Source organism: Panthera uncia, chromosome D1 (genome assembly GCF_023721935.1).
Source record: "Panthera uncia isolate 11264 chromosome D1, Puncia_PCG_1.0, whole genome shotgun sequence".
NCBI classification, from domain to species: domain Eukaryota; kingdom Metazoa; phylum Chordata; class Mammalia; order Carnivora; family Felidae; genus Panthera; species Panthera uncia.
In genome coordinates this window covers 52,967,799-52,995,691 of record NC_064808.1, presented here as the reverse complement: position 1 = coordinate 52,995,691, position 27,893 = coordinate 52,967,799, and the positions used below count along the sequence as shown (strand labels likewise).

The following is a 27,893-nucleotide window of genomic DNA, read 5'->3' as shown; positions in this document are numbered from 1 at the left end:
ACAAAAAACATTTAAAAAAAAAATCATCAAATTTGTATACTACTTCCCTATTTAAAACCTGGCCTAAGAGAACGTGTTATCTCGGGGCTTCTGGGTGGCTCCGTTGGTTAAGCGTCCAACTCTCGGTTTCTTCGCTCAGGTCGTGATCTCACAGTTTTGTGAGTTCGAGCCCCGCATCTGGTTCTGTGCTGGTAGCATGGAGCCTACTTGGGTTTCTTGCTTTCTCCCTCTCTCTCTGCCCCTCCCCTGCTCGTGCTGGTCTCTCTCAAAATAAACAAATAAACTTAAAAAAAAAAAAAAAAGTGTGTGTTATCTCAACTGAATGTGTTTCATTTATGGTCTCTCAACTATTGGTGAGGTAATCCAAAGGAAATGTATTTCCTTATTTTGAAAAACTTCTATCTCCACTAGAGAAGCAACTTTCTACAAGGTAATACTGCATGTGTTGAATGGCCCATTTTATCCAAAGCAGGGAGTTGGGAGCCTAATAATGAGGTAAGGCAATTTATATCTAAGTATGTCAACCCATGTCTATGATTTTAAACCTTTCCCTCTGGTACCTCACATCAAGCCACAGCTTACCTGAGAATTTTTTAATATTCCCAATCATATGAATCAGGAGAATGATGTGTGGTATAGTCAGTGTAACTTTAAGAGAGTCAAACCTGCTTTTTTATATGTACCAAAATTGGAAGTGTTTGTATTGGTTCCTAAAGTCAGGGTTGGTTTGTTACCAAAGAGCCCGCCACTGGTTGTACCAAATGAAGGAGCACTGGTTGTGCTGGTTCCAAATGTAGTAAGCTTGTTATTGCCAAACAGGGTCTAAAAAGAACAAAATACAGGAAAATTTTAAGTAGTATAAAGACACACTCCAAACAGTAAACAGAGGTTACACCTCAGGTATACTGGATTGGATGTGAGGGAAGTGAAAGAATGTCGTAACTTTACGAAAAAGTAGGAGGAGGATGAATAAAGACTATAAGAAAAATATACTAATCTGAGCAAGATGGGACTTTACAGAGCATGCTTCTAGCCTGAGACGTTAATGGCAACCCTTCAGCAAACACAGTATTTCAGTACAGCAAAGAAAATAATAAGGTAATCAAATATTTTTTTTTTTACCTGGTAACAGAAATGTTCATGTATTTAATTTGCCAGCAGAAACAGTTACAATAAAAAATTTAAACATGCTAGAACATGGATGAGCCTTTAAAACATTATGCTAAGTAAAAGTGGTCACAAAAGACTACATATTATGTGATTCCATTTATATGAAATGTCCAGAATAGACAAATCTGTAGATAGCAGGCTTGAAGTTAATTGGGGGGAAATGAGAAATGACTACTAATAAGTATGAGGTTTCTTTTTATTAAGGGGATGAACATGTTCTCAAATTGACTATGGTAATAGTTCCACAATCAGTCAGTATACAAAAAAACCACTCAATTATAAACTTTAAGAGGGTGAATTGTATGACATATGGATTATATCTCAATAAACTGGTTACTAAGAACTTTTTGAAGAATTATATAATTTTCTCAATTTCTCATCTCAATTAGCTGCCCAAAGAAAAGTTACGAAATAACAGATTGCTATTTCCCTGAAAATCACATTTTGGGATTTTTCTTTCTTTTTCATTTTCTTTTTTTAATTATCCACCAAGAGCATGTTCAAAGCTTTTTTTTAATGAGTAAATAAGACAGATTGGCTGTTTTATATTGATTCTTATAGTTTAAGTGGTAATACAGAATTTACTATTATTTTTAGGGTCAAACACAATTCAGTTAAGCCTCCAGCTGCAGGAAAACCATGAGATCACCAACTTTAGCAACTTGGAATTCTTAATTCTCAAATATCATACCAACGTATCACCCAAGAGAATAGAGTATAGGAACTAAAAATTACCTGACTTAATAATGAAAGCACTTCAATTTAGACTCAACAATTTAACCAACTGGAGTGATACTGTGCTATAAGTAAACTGTACATAAGCATTGAGGCAAAGAAGTTTAAAAAAGAACTTACTACTTGAAAATTAACCTACTAAAGTTACTTATTTTTGTACCAAATAGCTTTTAATTACTATCAGCATTGTCTAAGACCTAATAAAAACACTCGAAATATAGTTAAATCTTTCTTAGAAATTCTTTAACAAATTTATACATATCTTCAAATTAGATCAACTATAATAACCTACCGAACCGACAGCACCAAATCCAGTATTGGGCTGCCCAAAGAGACCTGTTCCTGTTCCAAATGCTGTCCCAGTGCTGGTGTTTGTAGCTGTCCCAAAAAGACCTCCAGGCTGTGAGGCTTGGGTTACTCCAAATAAACCCTGCAAAAGGTATCTACGTTAAAAGATATCCTTACAACAGTCAGTCTTAAGAATCAGACTTACAACAGTCAGTTTTAAGAATCTTAAGATTAATAATAGCTGCCATTTTGGGTGAGCCTGGGTGGCTCAGTCGGTTGAGCATCCGACTTCGGCTGAAGTCACGATCTCACACCTCATGAGTTCCAGCCCCGCGTCGGGCTCTGTGCTGACAGCTCGGAGCCTGGAGCCTGCTTCGGATTCTGTGTCTCCCTCTCTCTCTGCTCCTAACCCACTCACATGCTGTCTCTATCTCTCTCAAAAATAAAAAAAAAAAAACATTAAAAAAAAAGTTTTTAAAAAACACAGTTTATAAGATAGATATTATGCTAAATACATAAAGCATTATTTTTCTTCACAACAACGAGCAGGGCCATTTAAAAAAAACAAATAACAAAACCCTCATATCTACATCTAAGCCCAATGAGTTCCAATGTCCTGGGCAGTGGTAAGACTTTATACTAAACTCTTATGCTCTAAGAGATAGCAGGACTGTAACACTGAAAACAAAATATGACAGAATGCTTCATTTTCAGAGAGTTATGCCAAAAGAACTAATCAATGCTGAGCCGGGCAATGGACTTTGAATCATACAACTGAAAACAATCAGCTGAAATTATCAATCTGGACACAGAGGCAGGAGTGTAATGTTAAGTCTTAATTTGACATGAGAAACTATACTAATTACAAATAAAGTTTATGTCATCCAGTGCTTAAGAAGATATTTTATTTTATACATTAGTTAACTAAAGAAAAATATTGCACTAATGAACTATTGCTGAAATGAGAATTCAACAGTGATTTCATTCTTTTTGATTGCCAAGTAACACTCCATTGTATATATATACACCACATCTTTATCCATTCATCTGTCGATGGACATTCAGGCTCTTTCCATACTCTGGCGATTGTCGATAGCACTGCTATAAACATTGGGGTGCATGTGTCCCTTCGAAACAGCATTCCTATATCCCTTGGATAAATACCTAGTAGTGCAATTTGTGGGTCGTAGGGTGGTTCTATTTTTAATTTTGTGAGGAACCTCCATACTGTTTTCCAGGATGGCTACACCAGTTTGCATTCCCACCAGCAGTGCAAAAGAGATCCTTTCTTTGCATCCTCGCCTGAGTTATTGATGTTAGCCATTCTGACAGGTGTGAGGTGGTATCTCATTGTGGTTTTGATTTGTATTTCCCGGATAAGGAGTGATATTGAGCATTTTTTCATGTGTCTGTTCACCATCTGGATGTCTTCTTTGGAGAAGTGTCTATTCATGTCTTTTTCCTATTTCTTCACTGGATTATGTTTTTTGGGTGTCTAGTTTGATCAATTCTTCATAGATTTTGGATACTAACCCTTTATCTATTATGTCATTTGCAAATATCTTCTCCCATTCTGTTGGTTGCCTTTTAGTTTTGCTGATAGTTTCCTTCGCTGTTCAGAAGCTTTTTATTTTGATGAGATCCCAATAGTTCATTTTTGCTTTTGTTTCCCTTGATTCTAGAGACATGTTAAGAAGTTGCTGCGGCTGAGGTCAAGGAGGTTTTTGCCTGCTTTCTCCTCGAGGATTTTGATGGCTTCCTGTCTTACATTTAGGTCTTTCATCCATTTTGAGTTTATTTTTGGGTATGGTGTAAGAAAGTGGTCCAGGTTCATTTTTTTTGCATGTCACTGTCCAGTTTTCTCAGCACCATTTGTTGAAGCACCATTTGTCTTTATTCCATTGGATATTTTTTCCTGCTTTGTCAAAGATTAGTTGGCCTGGATTCCTTTCTTTGTCGAGTGTTTTTATCATGAAAGGGTGTCAAATGCTTTTTCTGCACCTACTGAAGTGATCATATAGTTTTTGTTTATTATGTTTATTAATTTTCCTATGTTGAATCAACCTTCCAGGATGAATCCCACTTGGTCATGGTTATCATCTTTTTCACATGTTGGTGAATTTGGTTTGCCAAGTATTTGTAAGATTTTTGGGGCTTGAGGGGTGCCTGGGTAGCTCAGTCGGTTAAGCGTCTGACTTTGGTTCAGGTCATAATCTCACAGTGTGCGAGTTCAAGCTCCGTGTAGGGCTCTGTGCTGACAACTCAGAATCCTTGGATTCTGTCTCCCTCTCTCTCTGCTTCTTCCCTGTTCATGCTCTGTCTCTGTCTCTCTCTCTCTCAAAAAAATGAATAAACATTAAAAAAATTTTTTAAAGATTTTTGGGATCTAGCTGTACTGGGTTTTTAATCAGATACAGTATCTCTAACTTAAAGGCCAGTTAAATTCTGAAAATTTTAATCAATAAATCATACTCCTCATTAATCTTAATTTTATTCTTCCCAAAAAGAGTCCTTAGAAATAAACTGGTAAAGGGACACCTGGGTGGCTCAGCTGGTTATGTGTCTGACATCTGATTTCAGCTCAGGTCATGATCTCACAGTTTGTGAGTTCAAGCCCCCAGTGTCAGGCTCCGCGCTCACAGTTCAGAGCCTGCTTTGGATTCTCTTTCTCCCTCTCTCTCTGCCTCTCCGCAGTGCACATGCACTCTCTCTCAAAATAAAAAAAATAAACTTAAAAAAAAAATACAGAAACTGGTAATGACTCTAAGGACTTTCTCTTTTGCTTTTTGCACAGAAATAGCAATTATCTAATATGGCTCTGAGTTTTAGTGCTCCCTTATTTATTTTAATGAACTACACATCTTTGCCTGACTCCGCTTAAGGAAAAAGCTGAAAGAATATGCTGAAATACAGCTAGTAATTTGTAAGTATTTTCTCCTATACTCCATAGAATGAGTAGAGCCAATGTCCTAAAGTATAACTTTTAGTGGCCAATTCTATTCTAGCACATGAAGCAGCTCCTGGTGATAAGGAAATATGCTTGGAAAGAGTAAGTGACTTGCTCAACAGCCCCTCAGTGAGGAGGGAGTAAAGTTTGGACTAGAATCTAGGCTTTAATTATTTACATTTTGCATATTCCTTTCTATATACCGTCAACCCTTAAGAACTACCGTAGAGGTAGAACTTGCTACTTTGATATGATTAGAAGCCTCATTACTTAGTTCTCTGAATAAGACCTGGAGTTAATTAAAGGTCTGTTTCCTTACCATGGTATTAGTACTTGGCTGTCCTAGTGTGCTGGTATTACCAAAGGAAAAGCCAGTGTTCTGGGTGGTTGTGGCCTGGCCAAATGGTTTACTGAAGAGGCTGGTAGTCTGCTGATTCTGTTGGCCAAAGAGACCACCCGGATTTGTTCCAAACCCAGTTGTACCTTTCAGAAAAAAAGAAATACAGTAAAAATAAATGGAGAAAAGAAAAACCCCCTCAAATCTCACATTATTCAGTTACTGCAACAACATTAATATTCTTGACTAAATGATGTAGGAAATCTACATATCTACATATCTAAATGATGTAGGAAAATTTCATTCACTACTCAAAACAGATAACCATTTCACTTCCCATCCTTTTTCACCTAACTCTGGATTTAGTTCAGACTTTAATTCCTATAATAATACTCTGACTCCAAGAACCCTGGCTGGGCTAAGTAATCTTTTTTGAGTCCAAAACTTTCTTCTATTTACAAAATACCACACCACACTCAGAATCTATATGTGTATTTTAACCTTGTTAGATTAAGTTTTTCTTGAGAACAGAGGCTTTCTATTTCACATAGGATACACTGTATTTGATAATGAGTATGTGGCTAAACTACATCACAGGATACCAAGTCTGAAATGAATGTTAAATGCCACTTAAATATGTATTTATCTGTATATTCGCAGGTGTGTATAAATCTCTGTAAAAGATCACAAAACAGTCCAACTTTTGCGTGTTTTATGGAGGAAAATAATAGCTAGGGGAAGCAAACAAGATACCTTTGGTTACAGACTTTTTTGTGTCTCGTGAACTTTTTATCATACGTATGTATTACCTGTACAAAAGTAGTATTTTCATAAAGTAATTTAGTCATCATCATAGACTTCCCTCTTTCACATCCCACATAAAAGCAATCTATCGGCAAATCTCATCAGTCCTATATTCAAACTGGGTCTAGAATCTGACATGTTTACTACCTCCATCTCCTCAGTCAAGCCACTATCATCTCTCATGTGAATGAAGCAACAGCTTTTCTAATTTATTTGTCTTCACCCTTGCCCCCTTAACAATCTTTTTTTCTTGAGTCTTTAAAGTTGAAACACAATGTTATATTAGTTTCAGGTGTACAACCTAGCGACTGGACAAGTCTCTAGGTTATGCTATACTCACAAGTGTAGCTACCACAATCTAAATATAGCAGCGTTCAGATGATCCTTCACTCATAATCACATGACTTCTCTTTCTAAAACTTCTAATGGCTTCCTAACTCAAATAAAAATTCAAATCTTGACAATGACCCACAATGTCCTATAAAATATAGTCCTTATATCCCTTAATACTTCCCCTTGGTTCTCATTATCTTTGGAAAAAACTCAGGGTTTTTAGACTTACAGCTTCCTCTGGCTGGAATGTTGTTCCTCCAGATATCTGTATAGCTTTATCCTTCACATTCTTCAGATAGGTCACCTTCCAAATGTCACCTTATCAGTGAGGCCCTTTTTAACCATCTCCATTTACTGTGTATCTCTCCATCCCCATCTACATATCAGACACTCTATTCCTCTGACATCGCTGAATTATTTTATCAAAAAATGACAATTATGTTTTACTTTTAGTTGTCTGTCCCTCCTCAATATGATGCCAAATGCTTACTAGTTCCAAAGGCTGTTTTGTTCTGACCATATGCAAAGCCTGAGTTAGTGGTAGAGGAGCTGAAGAGTCCTGTTGCACTGGAGGTGGCTGGAGAAGACCCAAACAAGCCAGATGTGGTACCTGCTCCCACCTGGTTCTGTGGGCCTTTCCGGTTAGCCTGATAATCCTCTAAACGAAGTTCCTAGAGGAAGGGAAAGCGTATTTCCAATCTTAATATGCAGCCAAAAAAATTATTTAGGAAACTAAATACTTAAATTTAGAATTCAAAGTTCATGTTCACATAGGAACCATGACTAAAAAACAGAGAAGTACAGAACATGAACTTATCACCATTACAGAAAAACACTTTCAACAGTGTAGAGTGGACACTAAAATCCATACCATAATTACTAAAACCACAGGCCAAAGGACCAATCATATCTTAATTTTAATTTTCTTTTATAAACAGCAATAGTTTCTTTTAGTACAAGGCTATATAATAATCCTATCTACTCCCACCCCAAATATAAAAATTAGCTAGAAATATCAAAGTTTCTGGGACGGGATGAGGGGTTTCAGAAAATTAGGTAAAAAAGGGATACAGTTTAAGAGTTCTATCTCACACGTCAGGGTGTTTCTGTACACTACAATAAATCAAGTACAGTATGGGATATAGAGGAAGCAACAGCTATAACTAGGGATGACACTCAAAATATACAACACACTATCATATTATAGTATGAACAAACTGTAACTTCATGCAACGCCATGGATAAATCTCACAGTGTGGAAAAGCAGACTTAGTAGGTAATGTAAGATTCCATCTATATAAAGTTCAAAATGAGCAAAACATGGGCACTCACAATAGTAGTTAGCTTAGGAAGAGGTGGCGGGGCGGGTGGGGGGATTGTGCCTAGGGAGACCGGGCACATGTGGGACATCAGGAATGCTGGTAATGCTCAGTGACTTGATCTGGATCCTGGTAACATGGGTCTGTTCACTTGGTGAAAACTTAGTATGTTGTACACTTATGACTTTGCATGAGTTTACTAAAATCATGTGCATGTCACGTACACACACGTCGCCCAGTATAATGAGAACATACAATCACAATGGACTACTAACAGAACTATACCAGTACAAACAAGCTGAATATTGACCTTCCTAAAACAAGATATGTATAGATAATACATTAATTTTTAAAAATAATTTGCTTGTGGAGCACCTGGCTGGCTCAGTCAGTAGAGCATGTGGCTCTTGATCTTGGTCAGGGTTTTGACTTCAAGCCCCACACTGGGCAAAGAGCTTACTTAAAAAAAATTTGGTTGTTAGTCTTTTACATAAACCCAGTGTGAACCACTGATCCTAAAAATAATCAAAAACATTTTTAAAAATTGCTTTCCAATAGAATCAGGTTAGGCTGATATTCTGTATTGCATTTTACTGACCTCTAGAGACTTGCTTTCATATTCTTTCATAGCAGTAATACACTGGTGCTTGGTACTGATGTTAGTGCTAACTCCAGCTTTAACCATAGTATCTGTACCAGTCGGAGGCTGTAAAGGAAGATAAAAGCAAATATGAGAGTCTAAAGCAAATGTCTAAGTCTAAACTTTAAATCCCTACTCTCCAGACACAATTCTTAAACCACTGAACTCTACACTATCTAGTCCTGTAGGTCTTTTGCTAAATCAGAGTTTTAATGGCGCTTAATTAAATACATTGCATTTCTGATCTCTCTCCCCTACGTTATCTAAATAAATCAATCACAATAAGTTATCACAGACACTGAGTCCATAAACAAGCCATCTAATTACATACTAAAATACACTTAATACTGTATGCATAAGGAAAACTTCATCCAATTTACCCAACATGTACATTTAAACCTGAATCTCTGAGTTCTATCTCCTACCCTGCTCTGAAGTATCTGAAAGAAAGAAGAAAGAAATACATAAAATAAAGCGAAGTGTCTGCTTTATAACTGTTGTTGCATTTAAGAAACATGGAAGCCGGGGTTTTTTTTTCCCCTATAACCTTATGAGAAACAGGCACAATATATAACCAAAGATTTCTACTAGTATTGTCAGTTTCCTCAATTATTACACTTTCCAGGAATTATTTTTCCCTATTATTTATAAAATTTAGGTTTCTAAATTCAATATTATGACTTCACCACCTTGCCTGAGAAATTCTTCATTTCCTGGAGTAACTTTTAACAAGAAGTTCAGTCAAGACCTACTTTCCCCAGATTTTCTTTAAGCTAACTGCGCCTCCAGCCTACCCTAAGTATCTCCCCAATCGCATCAAATGGTATCTTACATCAAGTAATATTCCATACATTTTCATAAACAAATCTTTCATTCTAACCCTCTGCCCAAGTCTTAAAAAAGCCAAAGAAAACATAAAACTCCATTGCCCCATTTTGCCATTTCATCAACAAGTTTTATTCTTCATTGGCACACAAAATATTTAGGAGTTATTCCATATATCTCCTTAAAGAGGCCCTATTTTCAATAATGGTTGAGCATTCAACCATTCCTTTAGAGCCAAGTTATGAATGCAATAAATACAAGTTCAACATCATTACTACCTGTTGTAATCAACCTTGTGAATATAAATTTGACTGGGTTAAGCATAATTCAAATACACATAATCTAGATTTATGTTTCATGACTTTTCGTATTTACTATATAACTATTTACAGATTTTGTTCTTAACACATCTTAGAAGAGTGAGACTAAGCTGTGCAGAACTGGAAAAAGGAGAAATTTTATGATTCATCCTGCAAAGAAATATACAAATGGGAGAGTAATATATTCTACAAAGACTGGAAAGAAATACTTACATTAAACTTAATCGTAGTCCCAGTGGGAGCAGCTGTAAAACTACTCGGCCCAAAGAGGGAGCCAGATGTACTACCAAAAGGATTGGAGGTGGTATTTGTAGTACCAAAAAGTCCCCCACTGCTGGTACTTGTTCCAAAATCTGTAAATTACAAAGAAAAATAAGATGAAAACAGTTTAAGAATCTGTAAGACATCTTGGAATTGGGCTGTGGCACTATAGATGCATTACTTTCACATACTCAAATTTTCTATCTTACAAATTTCCCTAGTATCTTCAAACAGGTATTTCATATAGACACAGATAAAATTCTAGGCTCAAAACTTTGAAGTGAAACAAAATCTAAATCCCTTTGTCAGCTAAATGTCTATAAAGTTCTTCTTGGGTAAATTTGGAAGAAAGTGAAAAAAAAATAGTGCTCTATTTCATCATAAATTTTATTTCATTTCTCCTTTCTTGTTAAAACTACATGCTGAATGAACCAGTCTTTCTGAAAACATCACAATAGACTTCAATAGGGTCACAGTGTATTTTATTTACATAATACATATTACATTAATACAAACACATACACATAACCAAAAAGTTCAAAACATATAAATGGTCCTATTAGGGAAACCAAACAGGTTAATATAAAATTCTGCCCAGAAAAATAATTTAGAAAAATTAGTAGGCATCTTGATTGTTTTATAGAATGAATCCTCTAATTACCTTACTTTTCCAAAAAGCTGAGTTTCAAAAAACTCCATAAAAGTGAATTTAACTGTTATCTAAGGAATATATTTTTCAAAGTAAGAGATATTATTTCTCAAGAAGTTATACAAAGGGTGCCAGAAATGTCAGTAAACAATAAAGTTATCTGCCAGTATTTCATAGTAAGTCAGATCCTAATTACCAATTTAAGAGGAATGTGATTTCTCACTGGCAAACTCTTTCTTTTCTAAAAACACGTCCTAATGTATGGTTTAAGGTAAACAGGCACATCTCTTTTGAATTAGCACTTTAGATTGCATTTTACATTGTCATCATTAAGTATTTCAATACCCTACAAACTTTCCCTTTGTGAAATACGGATAGCTGGCTAACTTATTCATTCTGCTATACTTTTGTGCTAAGAATGCATCAACTCACAGAGCACACCTGTTCAACCAATAGTGGTTGCCTCAAAGTACGGTGTGGAGAAGTATCCCTAGGCCACATTTAGACTTAAAGAGAAAGAAACCATCAATTAAAATCATCTGCCATGGATAATGAATGGAAGAGTAACCAGGTCATCTCCAGTATTTGTCATTCCTGCTTTAGTCTCTTATAACAAATGTGAAACAGAGGCAAGGAGGTGCCTCTGCAGTACAATACGGATGACTATACACTCCTCCTTGAAATTCTCCTGTCTTAACAACTATGACATCACTCTGACTTGGCTTTCCATATACTATCTGGTCATTCTATATCAGGAGCCTCTTCCTCTGCATATTCCTTAAATAATAATGCTTCTTAGATTTCCACTCATGGGAAGATGTACCCAACCTCCTCATTTAAAGCCTATTAAACTTTTCAATACGTTTTGAAGATTTCCTCTCCCCATGTTTTTGCCATCTGGTAGAGAAAGGAGGTAAATGAACACAGGCAAAAGAAGAAGAAAGAATATATTCAATAAGCAAATCAAATTGTTGGATGCAGAAGTCCAATGATATCCTACTTACTTCCGAAGCCAGTTGGTTTATTTTGTGCAAAGGCATTGTTTTGGGATGAGAAGAGACTAGTCCCTGTACTTGCAGTTCCAAACAAGCTATTTGATGTTCCTGTTGATGTGCCAAACCCAAAGCCAGTGCTTGTGGAAGTAGCTGGCTGACTAAATGAATTAGTACCAAATAATCCTCCTGGGGAGATGGAGAGGGGGAAAAACAGTTAAATAGATGGACTGGAACCACTATATGAAGTCCTATATCAACTACGAATAAACCAACTGTATTTCAAGTAAAACCCCTACCTGGTTTGGTCTGTGAATTTCCAAAGAGGCCTCCAGTATTATTGCTAGAACCAAATGCAGATGTTCCAAAAGCCCCTCCACTAGTAGTACCAAAACCAGTACCTGAAAAAGCAAAATCCAGGGTCAAAACAAAATCTTAATCAGGTGATCCAATGAAAAAGGATTTTAGTATTTCTTAACATTCTGTGTTTCAATACAATCGTTGGTCTTCTCTGAAAATAATTTTTTCAAAAGTCCATCATACTACAAATTACAGTCTTGAAATTAAGCATTGTATTCATTGCATCAGGTTAAAAAAAAAAGTGAAGAAGTGTGCCTTTTCAATAAAGTTATAGATGTTGATGGATTAAAAAAAAAAAAGTGCCAACTAAAACCAAAAGGAGTGCAAAGGTAACTAGTGATTATAAGCTACAGACAAAAGTAAAATAATCAGAATTAAAGTGTTCAATTCTCTCCAATCACCATACGTTCCATAGTCACTGGGATGGATGGTCCGTATTTAGGAGAGCACTTCAGAATGACCTGGGAAGGGTTTTCAAAATACACATGTTCAGGTTCCAACCTGAGAGTCTAATTCCATAGTTCTAGGACAGAAAATATGTTCTTTAACAAACAAACAAACAAACAAACAAACAGGGGTGCCTGGGTGGCTCAGTCGGTTAAGCATCCAACTTCAGCTTAGGTCATGATCTTGCAGTTTGTGGGTTCCAGCCCTGCATTGGGCTCTGTGCTGACAGCTCAGAGCCTAGAACCTGCTTCAGATTCTGTGTCTCCCTCTCTCTCTGCCTCTACCCCGTTCACGCTCTGTCTCTCTGTCTCAAAAATAAATAAACGTTAAAAAAAAAATTTTTTTTTAATTTTTTTAATAATAAAAATAAAATAAAATAAAAACCAAGGACCTAACAGTGCCTCAGTCAGTTAAGCGTCCAAATCTTGGTTACAGCTCAGGTCATGATCTCACGGTTGGTGAGTCTGAGCCCCGCAGAGGATTCTGTGCTGACAGTGTGGAGCCTGCTTGGGATTCTCTCCCTCTCTCTCTCTCTCTCTCTCTCTCTCTCCCCCTCTCTCTCTGCCCCTTCCATGCTCTCTCTCAAAATAAGTAAATACACTTAAACAAGTGAACCATCAAAAGTCAAGGACCTATATGCACAGGGTATTTCAAGAAGAGGTCAGAAGAGAGTTAAAAAAATTTTCCTCTATTGTTACAACCCTCACCAGTTAAGAGAAAGCTTCTGAGGATTTGCATTAAAACATACTGTTCAAACACTCATCTCCCCTTAAAAAGAGAAAGATAAAAACAAGACTGGGGGCACCTGGGTCACTCAGTTGGTTGAGTGTCCAAGCCTTGATTTCAGTCAGGTCTTGATCCCAGGGTCGTGAGACTGAGCATGGAGCCTGCTTAAGATTCTCTCACGTGCCCTCTGCCCCCTCCCCCATTCATGCATGCTCTCTCTCTTTAAAATAAAAATAAATACCATACAATAAAAAATAAACAAGACTAGTAAAATGCTGATTGATGCAGCTAGGAAATAACATGAAAGTTCATTATACCATTCTTTCTACTTGTGTAAGTATAAAATTTTTAATTTCAAGTTCAAAAGTGAGTAAGTGGTTGCTACAGGCAACTAGTATCATGTACAATACTGAGTGGAAGGGGAAGTGGATCATAGGAGGGCTGGTGGGGATTAGGGACTTTGATATTTTAACAGTTTTGTCACTGAGTATTATTATTCACAGAGCAAATCTCAGAGGAGCTATTCAATAACTGCAATTTTTACTGCAATATAAATAGATTATTTCCTGGCTTGAAAATCTTTAACACACTGTTAACTTTTTGCTACAAAAACCAATTAATAGGGGTGCCTGGGTGGCTCAGTCGGTTGAGTGACTGACTTTGGCTCAGGTCATGATATCACAGCTTGTGAGTTCAAGCCCTGCATCAGGCTCTGCTCTGACAGCTCGGAGCCTGGAGCCTGCTTCGGATTCTGCCCTAACCCACTCGCATTCTGTCTCTGTCTCTCTCAAAAATAAATAAACATTAAAAAAAAATTTTTAAGAAACAAAACAAAAACCAATTAAAAAAATATTTCAAGTATGGGGTGCCTGGCTGGCTCTTCAGTAAAGCATGTGACTCTTGGTCTCAAGGTCATGAGTTCAACCCCCATGCTGGGCCTGGAGCCTACATTTCAAGTACCTTTTTATTTTTTATTTTTGAGAGAGAAAGAGAGAAAGCAAGCGAGCAAGCAGGGGAGGGGCGAGAGAGAGAGAGAGACACACAGAATCTGAAGCAGGCTTCAGGCTCTAAGCTGTCAGCACAGAGCCCGACACAGGACTGGAACCCATGAACCATGAGATCATGACCTGAGCCAAAGTTGGACGCTCAACCTACTGAACCACCCAGGCGTCCCACAAGTACCTTCTACTAATGATCAAAGAACCACAGAAACTCGAAACTTATTTCTATTCTCTTAAAAAATTTTAACAAGATCGTATCATCCAATCATTTAAAAAAATTTTTTTTAAGTTTATTTTGAGAGTGAGTGAGTGAGAGAGAGAGAGAGAGAGAGAGAGCAAGCAGGGGAAGGGCAGAGAGAGTGGAAGAGAATATCCCAATATATTGGGGCTCAAACTCACAAACTGTAGATCGTGACCTCAGTGGAAACCAAGAGTCTGATGCTCAACCAACTGAGCCACCCAGGCGCCCCCTCAGTCATGTTTTAAAATAGAAGTAGTGATGGTGGGCATCTTTATTTGATTTCTTTTTTTTAATGTTTATTTATTTTTGAGAGAGAGTGTGCAGGGGAGGGGCAGAGAGAGAGGGAGACAGAGGATCCAAAGCAGGCTCTGTCCTAACAGCAGAGAGCCCAATGTGGGGCTTGAACCCACAAACTAGGAGATCATGACCTGAGCTGAAGTTGGGACGCTTAACCGACTGAGCCACCCAGGCACCCCTATCTGGTCATTTTTCAAAGAAAATTTGTTATAAAAACCAAAGTATGAATAAAATTCCTGTCTAAAGCTATCAGAATGGATTTGTTCTTTTAAAAAATGTATTTATTCACGTATAATTAACACACAGTGTTACCCTAGTTTCAGACTTTCATTCGTTTCAGACCCTGTATTTAAGAGTCTGTTCTTTTGTCCCTTTTTCCTTTGTTCATTTGTTTTGTTTCTTAAATTCCACATATGAGTGAAATCATATGGTATTTGTCTCTCCCTGACTTATTTCACTTAGCATTATACCTCTAGGTCCATCCATGTTGTTGCAAATGGCAAGATCTCATTCTTTTTTATGACTAATATTCCATTGTATATATACACCACATCTTCTTTATCCATTCATTTATTGATGGACACTGGGTTGTTTCCGTATCTTTGCTATCGTAAATAACACTGCAATAAACATAGGGGTACATATATCTTTTCAAATTGGTGTTTTGGTTTTCTTTGGGTGAACATCCAGCAGTGGAATTACTGGATCTTAAGGTAATTTTACTTGTAATTTTTTGAGGAACTTCCCTACTGTTTTCCACAGTGGCTGCACCATTTTGCATTACCACCAACAGTGCACGAGGGTTCCTTTTACTCCATATCCTCACCAACATTTGTTATATCTTGTGTTTTTTTATTTCAGCCATCAGAATGGATTTGTTCTTAATAAGAATAGCTTAATATTTTCCCCCTCTTTTGTTCTTTTGTAAAACTTACTCTGCCCAAATGTTGAAGTTGTGCCAAAGCCACCAGTGCCACCCCCAAAGGGCGTTCCAAATGACTTATTAAACATCTTCAAAATGAGTCTTTGCTTCAGATAGCTGAAAGAAGAAAAAAATATTACTTTTTAAAGACCACAGAATTAATTCTTTCAAAAAATATGACATTTTACAAGTTGAGGCCCATTCAAACTATAGCATAATCTTTAATCTCATTCAATATCCTAAAACTCTATAATGATAAAAGATCTTCTAAAATTGAGCTGAATTATCAGTACCATAATGTGAGATTAAACTTCAGATCCCACCAATAATCAACCATCCCTTTAAAACCATGTTTTTTAACTTTTTTTTTAAAGCTCCCTTTTAATGAAGGATTCAGGTCCACTATGCCAGATCTAGGAGGTTATGCACAATATCCATTAAAAATTACAATGATATTCTGCTATTATAATCACTTGAGAAATTAAAATTTTTGTTAGGCTTTATTTTCTATAGTTTGCATTGCAAAAAGGTTTTTTTGCCTTATTATTATTATTATTATTTTGGTATATAAAATGTTACAATATTAAATGTTACTTAAACTATGCATACCCCTCCCCCCATCTCCAAATGCCAGAGAGTCTGGTGCTCTGACATTCTCTTTGAGTCTTACTTCTTAAGACCATTCTTTATGGTCCCCTACTTTTCTATCTTTGGAAACATTACAGAAAATCTTTGGTGAAACCCCCTCCACCTCATATGAATGATTCTCCTGCAGTATCTAAACTATGTACTTAATGAGTTGGACCAAAGTGTTTCAAGAAGTACAAAAGAGAAGTTTGCTCTCCCTTAGATTTGACCAAAAAACAAGTTAAAGGTATAGTTTATTCCAAAGTAAACACTGTCCCCCTCATAAATTTTCCTTAAACTTAAGATATCTGCTACCACTTACCTATCAGCAGATAAGAAAATACTGAGTAAACTATGTACTTTTAATATAAAAACTCAAAAACAGCCAATCGTGCTTATCTGGATTCTGTGACAGGTAGGACGATTTTTCTATTATATACACATGATGGAACAGTTTTTTCTTCTAGTAAAATCATGCCTCATTCATATAATAGAATTAAATACAACATTTGGAAGCGCTCCCCACAATGTTCCAGTGTCCCTTTAGTACTTCCAGCTATTCCAACAACCAAAACATTCTGTGCAACATTGGAAAAGATGAAGCTGTCCCTAAATACCTAATGGTTTTATAGAAATCAACATTCTGTCCCCTAAACTCTCCTACAAAAAAAAATTCCAACACTTAATTCTTTATCCACATCCATGAATTTAATAACTCTAATTAAACAAAGCTCAGTGAACCACTGGTTCAAGAGAGCCACATCAGAATTAGCTGACAAGCTTTTCAAAATAAAACCCCCCAGGCCCTATTCTAGAAATGAGGACCAAAATGTCCAGGGTTAGGATATAGACATTTGTATTTTGAAAAGTTCAAGTGACTCTAATGCATTCTCGTGGAACTAGAGACTATATTTCATGTAATCATCATTTCTCTTTCAGTAATGAGATCTGCTTGAAGTTTCCTCTCTTCTCAATTTAACAGATGTCACAAAGTGACAGACTGGGCCTTCAGCCTATTAACTGGTAACTCTCCTTTCCAGGGAAAATATTCTTGGAAGCTCAGCAGAAGTCTAGACCTGGCTATGGGTCTATCTATCTATACATTTGTTTTTCAACAGTGCATTCAGAATTGACAGTTGTGCTAGGGGTTAGATGTCTGGACAGTTCCATTTTGACCACAATCCCTCTCATACTGCTGTCTTGAGTCAGAGCCCCTATACACTCACTTTACTGTATCTGTTGAATAAATTTTTTGACCCATCATCAGCACAGCAAAAAACTGTGAACTGTAATAAAGTTATTACAATAATTTTGCCATCCATTTTCTTATTCACCCCCACAATCAGAAATCTGTTGTTCATGTAAATCTGACATCTACAGAGCAGACACGTCCGGATTTAAAAGCCAAGTAATAGTTTTCCTCTGTGACATTCATCCTTATGTTGAAGATTTTAATGTTAATTTGGGTTTCATAGTACTGAATTCTACAGACCAAACCCACAGCTCCATAACAATCAAAATTTGTTTTTAATAATCTTATCCTAACAAAAACCTAACCTCACACATACATTTCACAAAGGGATTTTAAGTAGCAATAAAATACCCTGGAAAACACCTAACAGTATATAGGCTCTTATATATTATCTCAACAATCCTAATATGATGGTATTATGTATCACTACCTGTACTTTCAGGATGAAAAAAACAGGATCAAGTGTTTACCAAATTTCCCAAGGTCAAAGAAGTAGTGAGTGGAAAAGCCTCAGTTTAAACTATCTTCTGACTCCCTATAGATACGCTCAATCCTAGGAGAGAACATACTAAGCAATAAACAATAACGTGTTCAGTGTTAAGGAAATTCATCTGTTCCAGACTCAAGAATGAGGGGCAATGCCGGTAACAAAATCTAATTTAGACTCCTAGAATAAAAGCTTCTCATTCAAGCTCAGCCTATCTTTCTGACTCAAGGATGAGAGACAACGCTGGAACCAAAATCCAATTTGGATTCCTAGAATAAAAGCTTCTCACTCAAGCTCAGCCTATCTTTTTGGTTCTGGACACAATGAGCTTGGCTTAATCTCAAACCTGATCATACTGGGACTTAAATTGGTTTTTTTTTTTAATTATCACCATGGAAACAAACCAAGATTTTTGCAAATGACCTCATGATTTTCATTACAATTGGCAGAAACTGAATAACGGCTAATGCATTTACCTCTCTGCCCTTCAAATAAATCATTTTCCTGCCTATGTTATGAAATCTCAGTGACTCAATGAAAGATGCCCCCTTCCTTACACTTACTCCTTCCAAACAACCTAATTCATTCTTCAAAACCTAGCTCAAATGTCATCTCTTCTATAAGCCTTTCCTAACTTCCTCTAACAATTAGTTATTCTGCTGAGCTTACACAGCTCATAATGATTTGTTTACAAGTATCCATGTTGACTCTGACTATAGCGGACACTGTTATAATACCAACTACACAGATCTGTTATAATACCAACTACACAGATCTCCGTTCAAGACCGAAGGATTTGTTGTCCCGGCTGCTGAGAAGTACTACTGAAAGATAACCCTCAGTTGTCAGTCCTGTTCAGAACTGCCTCTGCTGAAGAGCTACCTTACCCAATGTCATATCCTCTTCCTAGGACCAGCCCATATGCAAAATCAGGCCTCTTCACTCCAACTAAGGGTAACTTTAAAGGCTCTTCCTGGCTTCACATTCTCCACAGGATTGGTTGGGTCCTTCATTAAGATCGTATCACAACTCAATTTCCTCTTCTCTCCCAACGTGCTGATCCTAAGAGCACTGTCTAATAAAACTCATGCAGGACTACCTCCAGTTCAGAGTCTGCTGCCCAGGGAGCTCACCTTCTGAAATCTCCAACTCTCCCTAATACACAATGAACTTGTCTGGGTAATGGACAGTATCATTTGTTTACTATCCCAGAACCTAACATAGGGTCTGAAACATACAGTTGACCTTTAAATAATGCAGTAGGTGTTCTAACTTTTGACTCCCCCAAAACTTAAGTACTTAATAACCCACTATTGACTGGAAGCCTTACCAATAACAAACAGTTCTTTAACACATATTTTGTATATGTATCATGTACTGCATTCTTTTTTAAAAATGTTTATTTGAGAGAGAGAGCTAAAGAGCACATGCACACACACAAAGGAGGGGCAGGAAAAGAGAGAATCCCAAGCAGACTCTGTGCTGCCAATGCAGAGCTTGACTCAGGACTCAATCTTACGAACCATAAGACATGACCTGAGCCAAAATCAAGAGTCAGATGCTTAACCGACTCAGTCCCCCAGGCGCCCATACTTACTGCATTCTTACAGTAAAGTGAGCTAGGGAAAAGAAAATGTTAAAGTCATAAGAGAAAATACATTTACAGTACTCTCTCATATTTACTGAAATAATGCCACATGTAAGTGGACAAGTGCAGTTAAAACGCTTGTTCAAGGGTAAACTGTACTCATTTTCTAAATTAATGACAATCACCACTTAAGTGTTTTTTATGTTGTGTTTTGTTTTTGAGAGAGAACACAAGAGGGGGAGGGGAAGAGAGAGGGAGACGAAGATCCAAAGCGGATTCTGCACCAACAGACTGACAGTAGTGAGCCGGATGCAGGGCTCGAACTCACGAACCATGAGATCATGACCTAAGCTGAAGTCAGACTCTTAACCCACTGGGCCACCCAGGTGCCCCTAGTGTTTTTTAAGCACAGGCTGAATGATCAAGGTACTTTAGAAGTAACTTCTAACTTAAAATCATGTTTCATGAATTCTCACAACAAAAGAAAGCCATGGAAGGGAAGATTCTTGGTAGAATCTGTCATTTAATTAAGAGGTTGCAAAAAGGAAGCAATCACAAAAGGCTGGATACGACTGGCAGACAATTCTTTGTTTGACCTGTTATAAATATGGCATATTTCACATATACCTAAGTATGCATGTACATAGAAATGTTTGTGTGTGTATGTATACATTAGCTCAAACTAGCTGATAACATTTAAAACAGGGCTATGGCAGAAAAATAGATTTTGGGCCTCTCATAAAAAAACCTAATGATTAAGCAAACTAGAACTGTAATCATCCAATAATAGCCTGGAGTTTTAGTAGCAAATGTCCCCTTTGGTAAGAGCCATATAATCTTTAATCTCCAATGTGCCACAATACCTACCCAACATCGCTTATTTCCATCAGCTGCCTGGCCTCAACAGATTTTGAGTTTGTAACTTCTGATATAACCTGAGAAAGGACCCACACATTTAAAACTGGATGATCAGGTAAGTGCCAAGAAGCACAAGTCGTCAAAATTAGGTCAGAATCTGAGCAGGAAATGTGAGGGAAAATTTGTGGGTATTTAGAATCTGAACTGGACCATAGGGAATTAGAAAGAGGGGAAATGAGCACCAGATAAATAAGGTACACAGGTTAAGAATGGGTATTTGTGTACCTATCTTATCTGGCCTTTTATTTTAATATCAAAGGCCAGCTTCCCTCATATGATAAGCATATAATATACTTATCAGCATAAACATATAATGTGCTTATCAGTTCATTAGGTAGTGATGTAATTAACCTTAAATTACCCAACTAAAGGAATAAACCAGAGCACTCCACTACATACGTACCCAGAATATGGTATATCAAGAATAGGACACCACCAGAACATTTGGACAAAGTTACCCCTATGAGAGTTATTTCAAGGAAAAGATGCTTAATGAAAAAAGCAAACTGCAAAAAGATACACTTGGCAGCTTACGTACAATAGAAAAAAACAATACACTGTTATTTATGGATATGCATATACATAGTCAAAGTAAAGAGGGAGACTAGAAAAAATACATTAAAGTGGTTGCCTCTAGAGAAAGGAAGGTAAATGAGACATGGGGCAGAGAATTCGGAGGACCCAAACTTTTCCATCATGTTTATTTCCTCTATTAAAGCAACAACAAAAGATCTAGATGACGAAGACAGATATCTGCACTAACTCTATTTTTCCATTAAAAAAAAAAAAAAGTAAGGGGGTGCCCGGGTGGCTCATTGGTTAAGCGTCTGACTCTTGATTTCAGCTCATGTCATGATCCCAGGGTCATGGGATTAAGCCCTGTGTTGGGCTCTGAGCTGAGCGTGGAGCCTCCCTAGAAATTTCTTTCTCCCCCTTTCTCCCCTGCTTGCACCCTCTCTCAAAAAATAAACAAACAAATAAGTAACGAATTATCTCACATAAACCTCCCAAGAATCCAAAGAGGTAGGTATTTTTATCCATATTTTACAGTGGTGAAATTGAGGCACAAGAAGTCACTTGCCAAGGACCACAAAGCTATTTTTGACTCCACAAAGCTACTTTTTTTATTTTGAGAGAGCATGCACACAAGGTGGGGAGGGACTGAGAGAGGGGTGGGGGGGCGGGGGGAGAGAGAATCCCAAGCAGGCTCCATGCTGCCATTGCAGAGCCCAACACAGGGCTCGATCTCACGGAACTGTGAGATCATGACCTGAGCAGAAACCAAGTGTCAGACGCTTAACCCACTAAGCCACCCAGGCGCCCCTCCACAAAGCTACTTTTGACTATTAGCTGTGCATACAGAGCCCAGAGCTCCTAGACAATGAACTAAAAGGAAAAATCACTTTGCATTCACTAAATAAGGAAGCTATAACCCCCAAATTTGGCAATTGTGATCTAGCACCATCAGGAGAAAGAGACACTTCTCTGGCAAACGTGAGATTTCTGGTCCTCAGAAAGGTAATCGCTCTTATGGATTGACAATTTATATCACCTAGATGAACTTTCCTCCAAAGATTAACTACTTCATGGATGGATTTATCTACACTCATTATAGGGTTTTTTTTGGATAAGACATATTTGGAAAGAAAAAATTAAAATGAAATAGTGCCATACAGAAAAAGACAATGCCCTTAAATTTACTTTGCTCTCTGTGCTACATCTTTTAATTAATAATTCAGACTGTCAGATACAAGAAAGAGGCAGCTTTAATAATAGACACCAGTGTCCAGTATTCCCCCACTGTCCCAAATAAAGCTTAATAACCTGACATATCTCCAACTTTTATGAGCTTTGTGAACTCTGGGCATGACAAAACTTAGTCGTCTTTCAGAAAAGTGGTGGACAGACCCTAAAACATGGTTACAACCCAGCAATTGCCAACTTTGAGTGGCATCTGAATGACTAAGCAAGCTTGCTGCTCTCTGACAACAGAAAGTTACACAACTGGGAAGTAATTTTTCCTTTCCCCTTCACTGAGTTCCTTTGTACCAAACTCAGTAAAGAGCAAAAACAATAAATAATTGTTAGATGAATGAACTAGTACTTCTCAGTTTATAAAGTACTTTTTCATTTATCCTCTCCTCTAATCTTCACAAAAATACTAGAATATTCTGGTGGGAATTATCATCCAGAGTTAAACTGAAAGGAAAAATGTTCACTTTTGCCTTGAATGGGAGAGGAAGGATGGAGAGTTAGCTAGAATTCCAGAAGTTGACGTAGTCTTAATCACCTAATATCACATCCCAGCAAAACCATCTGCTATCTTCTTGTTTTACTGTATCCCTATGATCAATCCCAGATCAAGTCATTCCTTTTATTAGAACATTCGTTTTTCTCCCCTAAAAACTATGTCCCCTCCCCCCTCTTTTTTTTTTTCTAAAAATTGCTGTTCAGGGGTCCCTGGCTGGTTCAGTCAGTAGAGCATGTGACTCTTGATCTCGGAGTTGTAAGTTTGAGCCCCATGGTGGGTGTAGCAATTACTTAAAAAAAGAAAATCTTAAAAAATTTTTTAAATAAAAATTGCCATTCAAGCCTCACCTACTTCACACTGTCCTAGATTAGAACCTTCAGACTCTTATCAGTATGAAAACATATCCCCACCCCTCTCCCTTTCCAAACCCGATTACATAATTACAAACTAATACCTCCCAGCTGCTTTTAGTTATGCAATATATTTGTTGTCATACCTGCCACTTGAGTGTCTGAGTTGTTTGCCGCTCTAGTAAAAAGCATCTGGATTTTGCTCAATTTCTTCCATTAGGCTGTAAATTAATTAAAAATAGTCTATATTATCTAATACAATTCCTTTCTTCACAGTGCTGAGCACCATTTTTCATCCTCTTAACATAACGTTCATTTTATAAAGTAGTGAAGAGTACATTAGCTTTGGAGTGAGACAAATCTGTATTTAAAACTCTCCGCCACCTACTATCTTTGCAATTTTCTGTAAATCTAAAATTAATTCAAAATTTAAAGTTAAAAAAGGAATTTAAACCACCCTGCCACTTGCTACCGTGTAACTGTATTTGTCATAATAATATTCAACCTCTTAGACCTCAATTTCTACAATTAAACAATAGGGATTATCTGGCCTACACTAAAGGACAAAAAGGTCTCAAACTAGAGCGCCTCAAAGGTAGGGTTTTTTTTTTAAGTAATCGCTACACCCAAAATGAGACTTGAACTTATAACCCCAAAAGAGACGTGCTCCAGTGACTGAACCAGCCAGAGACCCCAAAAGCAGGTTTTTCTTTAGCTTTTCAAAATATATTTTACAATAAAGTGTAAATTAATTTCCCCTCCCTCTAAGCCTTGACTGCTCAATGCCTCGTTAAAAAAACCACACATAAAATGATTTCCCAATACTTCACTGTCGCCTACTGACCATTTAATACAACCATAAAATATCACTGTAAACAAAAACAAACACCCCCTCCACACACAACACACACACACAGAGGTCACTCTGATCATTCACTCTCTTCCACTCAACTCACATCCTTATCCTTAGTCTTATTCCCAACAGGACACCTTTAATCTACAAATCCATTCACCTATTTCTTCCTAAGAAGCTTAATCCACCAAGAAGGGTTAGGTGTGTAGATATCAGAAATCTGTGTCAAAGCAGCATGTGGAAGCAAGGTATGAAGCGATTACTAACTGCAAAATGCATTCATGGAGGATGAACTGTTCCCTTCCTGAAAAAGTTCTAATTCACTCAGTTCTTTCTTCCTTTGATTAGTGGCTTTTAAGTATTTTTAGCTATGGAACCCAATACATAAAACAGACATAAGGAGAAGCTGCTCTAGCTGAAGTAAAGAATAGGTACAGTAGAACCCTACCAGCTGAGCCCTCTCAAAGAAGCTTAGGGCTGTAGGAACCAGTGTGAAAAATCATTGTCCTTTCTAGATTAGTGGTTCTTTTCTTTTTTTTTTTAAATTTACATACAAGTTAGTTAGCATATATTGCAATGATTTCAGGAGTAGAATTCAGTGATTCATCCCCCATGTGTAACACCCAGTGCTCATCCCAACAAGTGCCCTCCTTAACGCCCCTTGCTCATTTAGCCCATCCCCCACCCCACAACCCCTCCAGCCACCCTCAGTTTGTTCTCTGTACTTTAGAGTCTGTTTTGTCCTCCTCCCTGTTTTTATATTAATTTTGCTTCCCTTCCCTTATGTTCATCTGTTTTGTATCTTAAATTCCATATATGAGTGAAGTCATATGATATTTGTCTTTCTCTAATTTCACTTAGCATAATACACTCTAGTTCCATCCATGTTGTTGCAAATGTAGATTAATGGTTCTGAAAGTGAGGTCTGAAGGCCCCTAAAAGTCTCTGAGACCTCTTCGAGGATGTCCACGAAGTCAAAACTATTTTCATAATAATACTAAAATATTAACTTTCTTTTTTTAAACTGTACTAACCTCAGCACTGAGTTGCAAAACCAATGATATATAAAACTGCTGGAACCGGGGCACCTGGGTGGCTCAGTCAGTTAAGCAGTTAAGCATCTCACTTCAGCTCAGGTCATGATCTTGTGGTTTGTGGTTTGAGCCCCGCGTCAGGCTCTGTGCTGACAGCTCAGAGCCTGGAGCCTGCTTCAGATTCTGTGGGTCTCCCTCTCTCTGTGCCCCTCCCCTGCTTGTGCTCTGTCTCTCTCTCTCTCTCCACCCCCCCTCAAAAATAAGTAAACATTGAAAAAAATATTTAAAACAAACCTGCTGTTTCATGCTGGAACCTGAGCATGAATCAGGACAATGACCCAAGCTCTAAAATAGTCACTAAATTCTTCACTGCCACCCACTTACAGCACACAAAAAAAATCCACTTTCACTTGAATGCCTTTGATGAAGCAGTAAAAACTGATTGTATTAATTCTTGATATTTCGGCATACATCTTTTTTAAAAATGTTTATTTATTTTGAGAAAGAGTGTGGGAATGAGTGAGGGAGGGGCGGAGAGAGATGGAGAGAGATAATCCAAGCAGGCTCCAGATCCCACAAATCTCAAGTTCATGACATGAGCCGAAATCAAGAGTCGGATTTTTTTTTCTTTTTTTTAATGTTTATTTTTGAGAGAGAGACAGAGCACGAGCAGGGAAGAGGCAGAGAGAAAGACACAGAATCTGAAGGAGGCTCCAGGCTCCTCTGTCAGCACAGAGCCCGACTCGGGGTTGGAACTCATGGACCGCAAGATCATGACCTAAGATGAAGTCAGATACTTAACCAACTGAGCCACCCAAGTGTTTCACATCTTTTTAATACTCCGTGATTATTCTTTGAGATGAAATGGGAAATACTCAAAAGCACTTCTTGTAAATGGAAACACAAGGGCTATCTCAAAGAAAAACACTTGTGTGATTACCTGAGTAGAAAGCTGAACCAGCTGATTTTTTCATGAAACACCATTTTTACTTCAGAGAATAAACGATAAACTTTGGTTATTGAGACTTGAAACAAAAATTAGAATTATGTCTACCACTATGAGCTTGCCAACTTCCCAATTCTTAAAAGACTTAGCTGATGAGATGGGTGGAAATGTTAACAACTTTATAATTAAATTTGTCAACATTTGGAAGAGGTACATAACCCGGTGAACCAATAATTTCTAAATGATCAATGTATGAAGTCATAAAATCATGCATGGTAAACATTCGAAGTACAAGACAGACCAATGAATTTTAATGTAACACTGTACAAAAGTTCAATAATATGGTTTCAGATTCCATATTGCAACAAATCTTTAGAAACGTGTTAAGTATAGTGTCAAAGGAGAATACCTACAATTACTTGAAAAGGTTATTAAAACATTCCTCCCTTTTCCACCCTTTTCTGTATGAGGCAGGATTTTCTTAACATACTTCAACCAAAACAACTTATCAACTATCTAATGCAAAAGATCTGCAAATCCAGTGGTCCTCTATTAAGCCTGACATCAAAGAGATTTACAAACATGTAAAACAACCCCACTCTTGGGGTTCATTTTTTAAATGAAATTGTTAACAAATGAGATTATTTCTTTAAGTCAATAAATCTTTAAAACTTTTAATTTGTATGGGGTACCTGGGTAACTCAGTCGGTTATGCGTCCAACTTTGGCTCAGGTCATGATCTCACAGCTCGGGAGTTCAGGCCCAGTGTCAGGCTCTGTGCTGACAGCTCAGAGCCTGGAGCCTGCTTCGGATTCTGTGTCTCCCTCTCCCTCTGCCCCTTCCCCGCTCACCCTGTCTCTCTGTCTCTCTCTCTCAAAAATAAATAAATATTTAAAAAAAATTTTTTTTAATTTTAATTTTCTAGTGCAGTAAATAAGAGTAGATATAACCCATATAAACAAAGGCTCTCTGGAGTATTCAATAATTTTTAGAAGTATAAAGGAGTCCAAAGACCTCAAATTTTGAGAACTGCTGTACTAGAGTATTCCTACTGCCTCCTTCTAATTCATTTGCCAGATTCCAGTTTGACATCTTCCAATTTACACTACTACTCACCAGCTTAAACTCACTCTTAGTATCAGACTTAGGTAATTAGAGCTATATTTTAAGAAATAATTTTCATTTCTCTACTACAAAACTGCATTACACTGAATTAAGTACAAACTCTTCAATATGACAATTCAGTGTCAGTACAAAAGGACAAGACTTCTGATCAATGCGTATTCATATGACATCAAATGTATCAGTAATATGAAAGATAATGGAATCCCACAGCATCACATTTAATCGCATCAATTCAACTACAAGCTCTTTTGCCCTCTTCCACAAAAAGAGAACTAGATATTGCTTTATTTACCCAATGGCCTATCCCCTTTCAAAAAGACCTTGATTTCTATCCCAGAGAAAGGGAGGCTACCATGGAAATAAAAGAAACTAAAGAAAGTTACTCTAGGACTCTCAGCTTTGCAGCTGCCTGATACCAGATTTTGACAATTTAAGGGTTTTTCAAGGACAGTTTGACAAAATGTAAGCATCTGTACAGCTGACTTTACAAGCATACACTAGGTAAGATAAAGGTATGACTTTACTGAAATACTGGTAATGTATTCTCAAGAGCAGTGATCTCCCAATCCAGGCAATTTTGCTTCCCAGTGGACATCTAACAATGTTTAGAAACCTTCTTAATTGTTACAACTTGGGGAGGGGGTATTATGGATATCTAATGGGTAGAGGTGGGGAATGCTGCTAACTATCCACCAATACACAACATAGCTCCCAAACAAAAAGAATTATCTGGCCCAAAATTTCAACAGTGTTCAGGATGAAAAATCTTCTCTAGAGACATGTGATGCCAAATACTTAGGTTCAATTCCAAACCCAAAGAAATGCACCAAATTCTCAAAAACCGTTGT

The 27,893-nt window shown here is 37.3% G+C and overlaps 1 protein-coding gene across 8 annotated transcripts in view; it reads right to left on the bottom strand.

Annotated features, from left to right (window-relative positions):
- Window positions 1-27,893, bottom strand: part of NUP98 (nucleoporin 98 and 96 precursor) — a 114,618-nt gene that overhangs the window by 84,346 nt on the left and 2,379 nt on the right. For 3 of the 8 annotated variants that reach the window (XM_049651586.1, XM_049651630.1, XM_049651647.1), the window contains exons 2-11: window positions 23,234-23,308; window positions 15,628-15,731; window positions 11,920-12,021; window positions 11,633-11,809; window positions 9,932-10,071; window positions 8,532-8,639; window positions 7,105-7,285; window positions 5,460-5,623; window positions 2,198-2,335; window positions 684-822 (exon numbers count right to left, since the gene is read on the bottom strand). In XM_049651586.1, the coding sequence (XP_049507543.1) occupies window positions 684-822; window positions 2,198-2,335; window positions 5,460-5,623; window positions 7,105-7,285; window positions 8,532-8,639; window positions 9,932-10,071; window positions 11,633-11,809; window positions 11,920-12,021; window positions 15,628-15,703 (1,225 nt within the window). In that variant the 5' untranslated portion in view covers window positions 15,704-15,731; window positions 23,234-23,308. Of the gene's footprint in view, window positions 1-683; window positions 823-2,197; window positions 2,336-5,459; window positions 5,624-7,104; window positions 7,286-8,531; window positions 8,640-9,931; window positions 10,072-11,632; window positions 11,810-11,919; window positions 12,022-15,627; window positions 20,004-23,233; window positions 23,309-27,893 lie in introns of those variants that run through there. The other 5 variants (XM_049651612.1, XM_049651637.1, XM_049651619.1 and 2 more) reach the window with 4 other exon arrangements.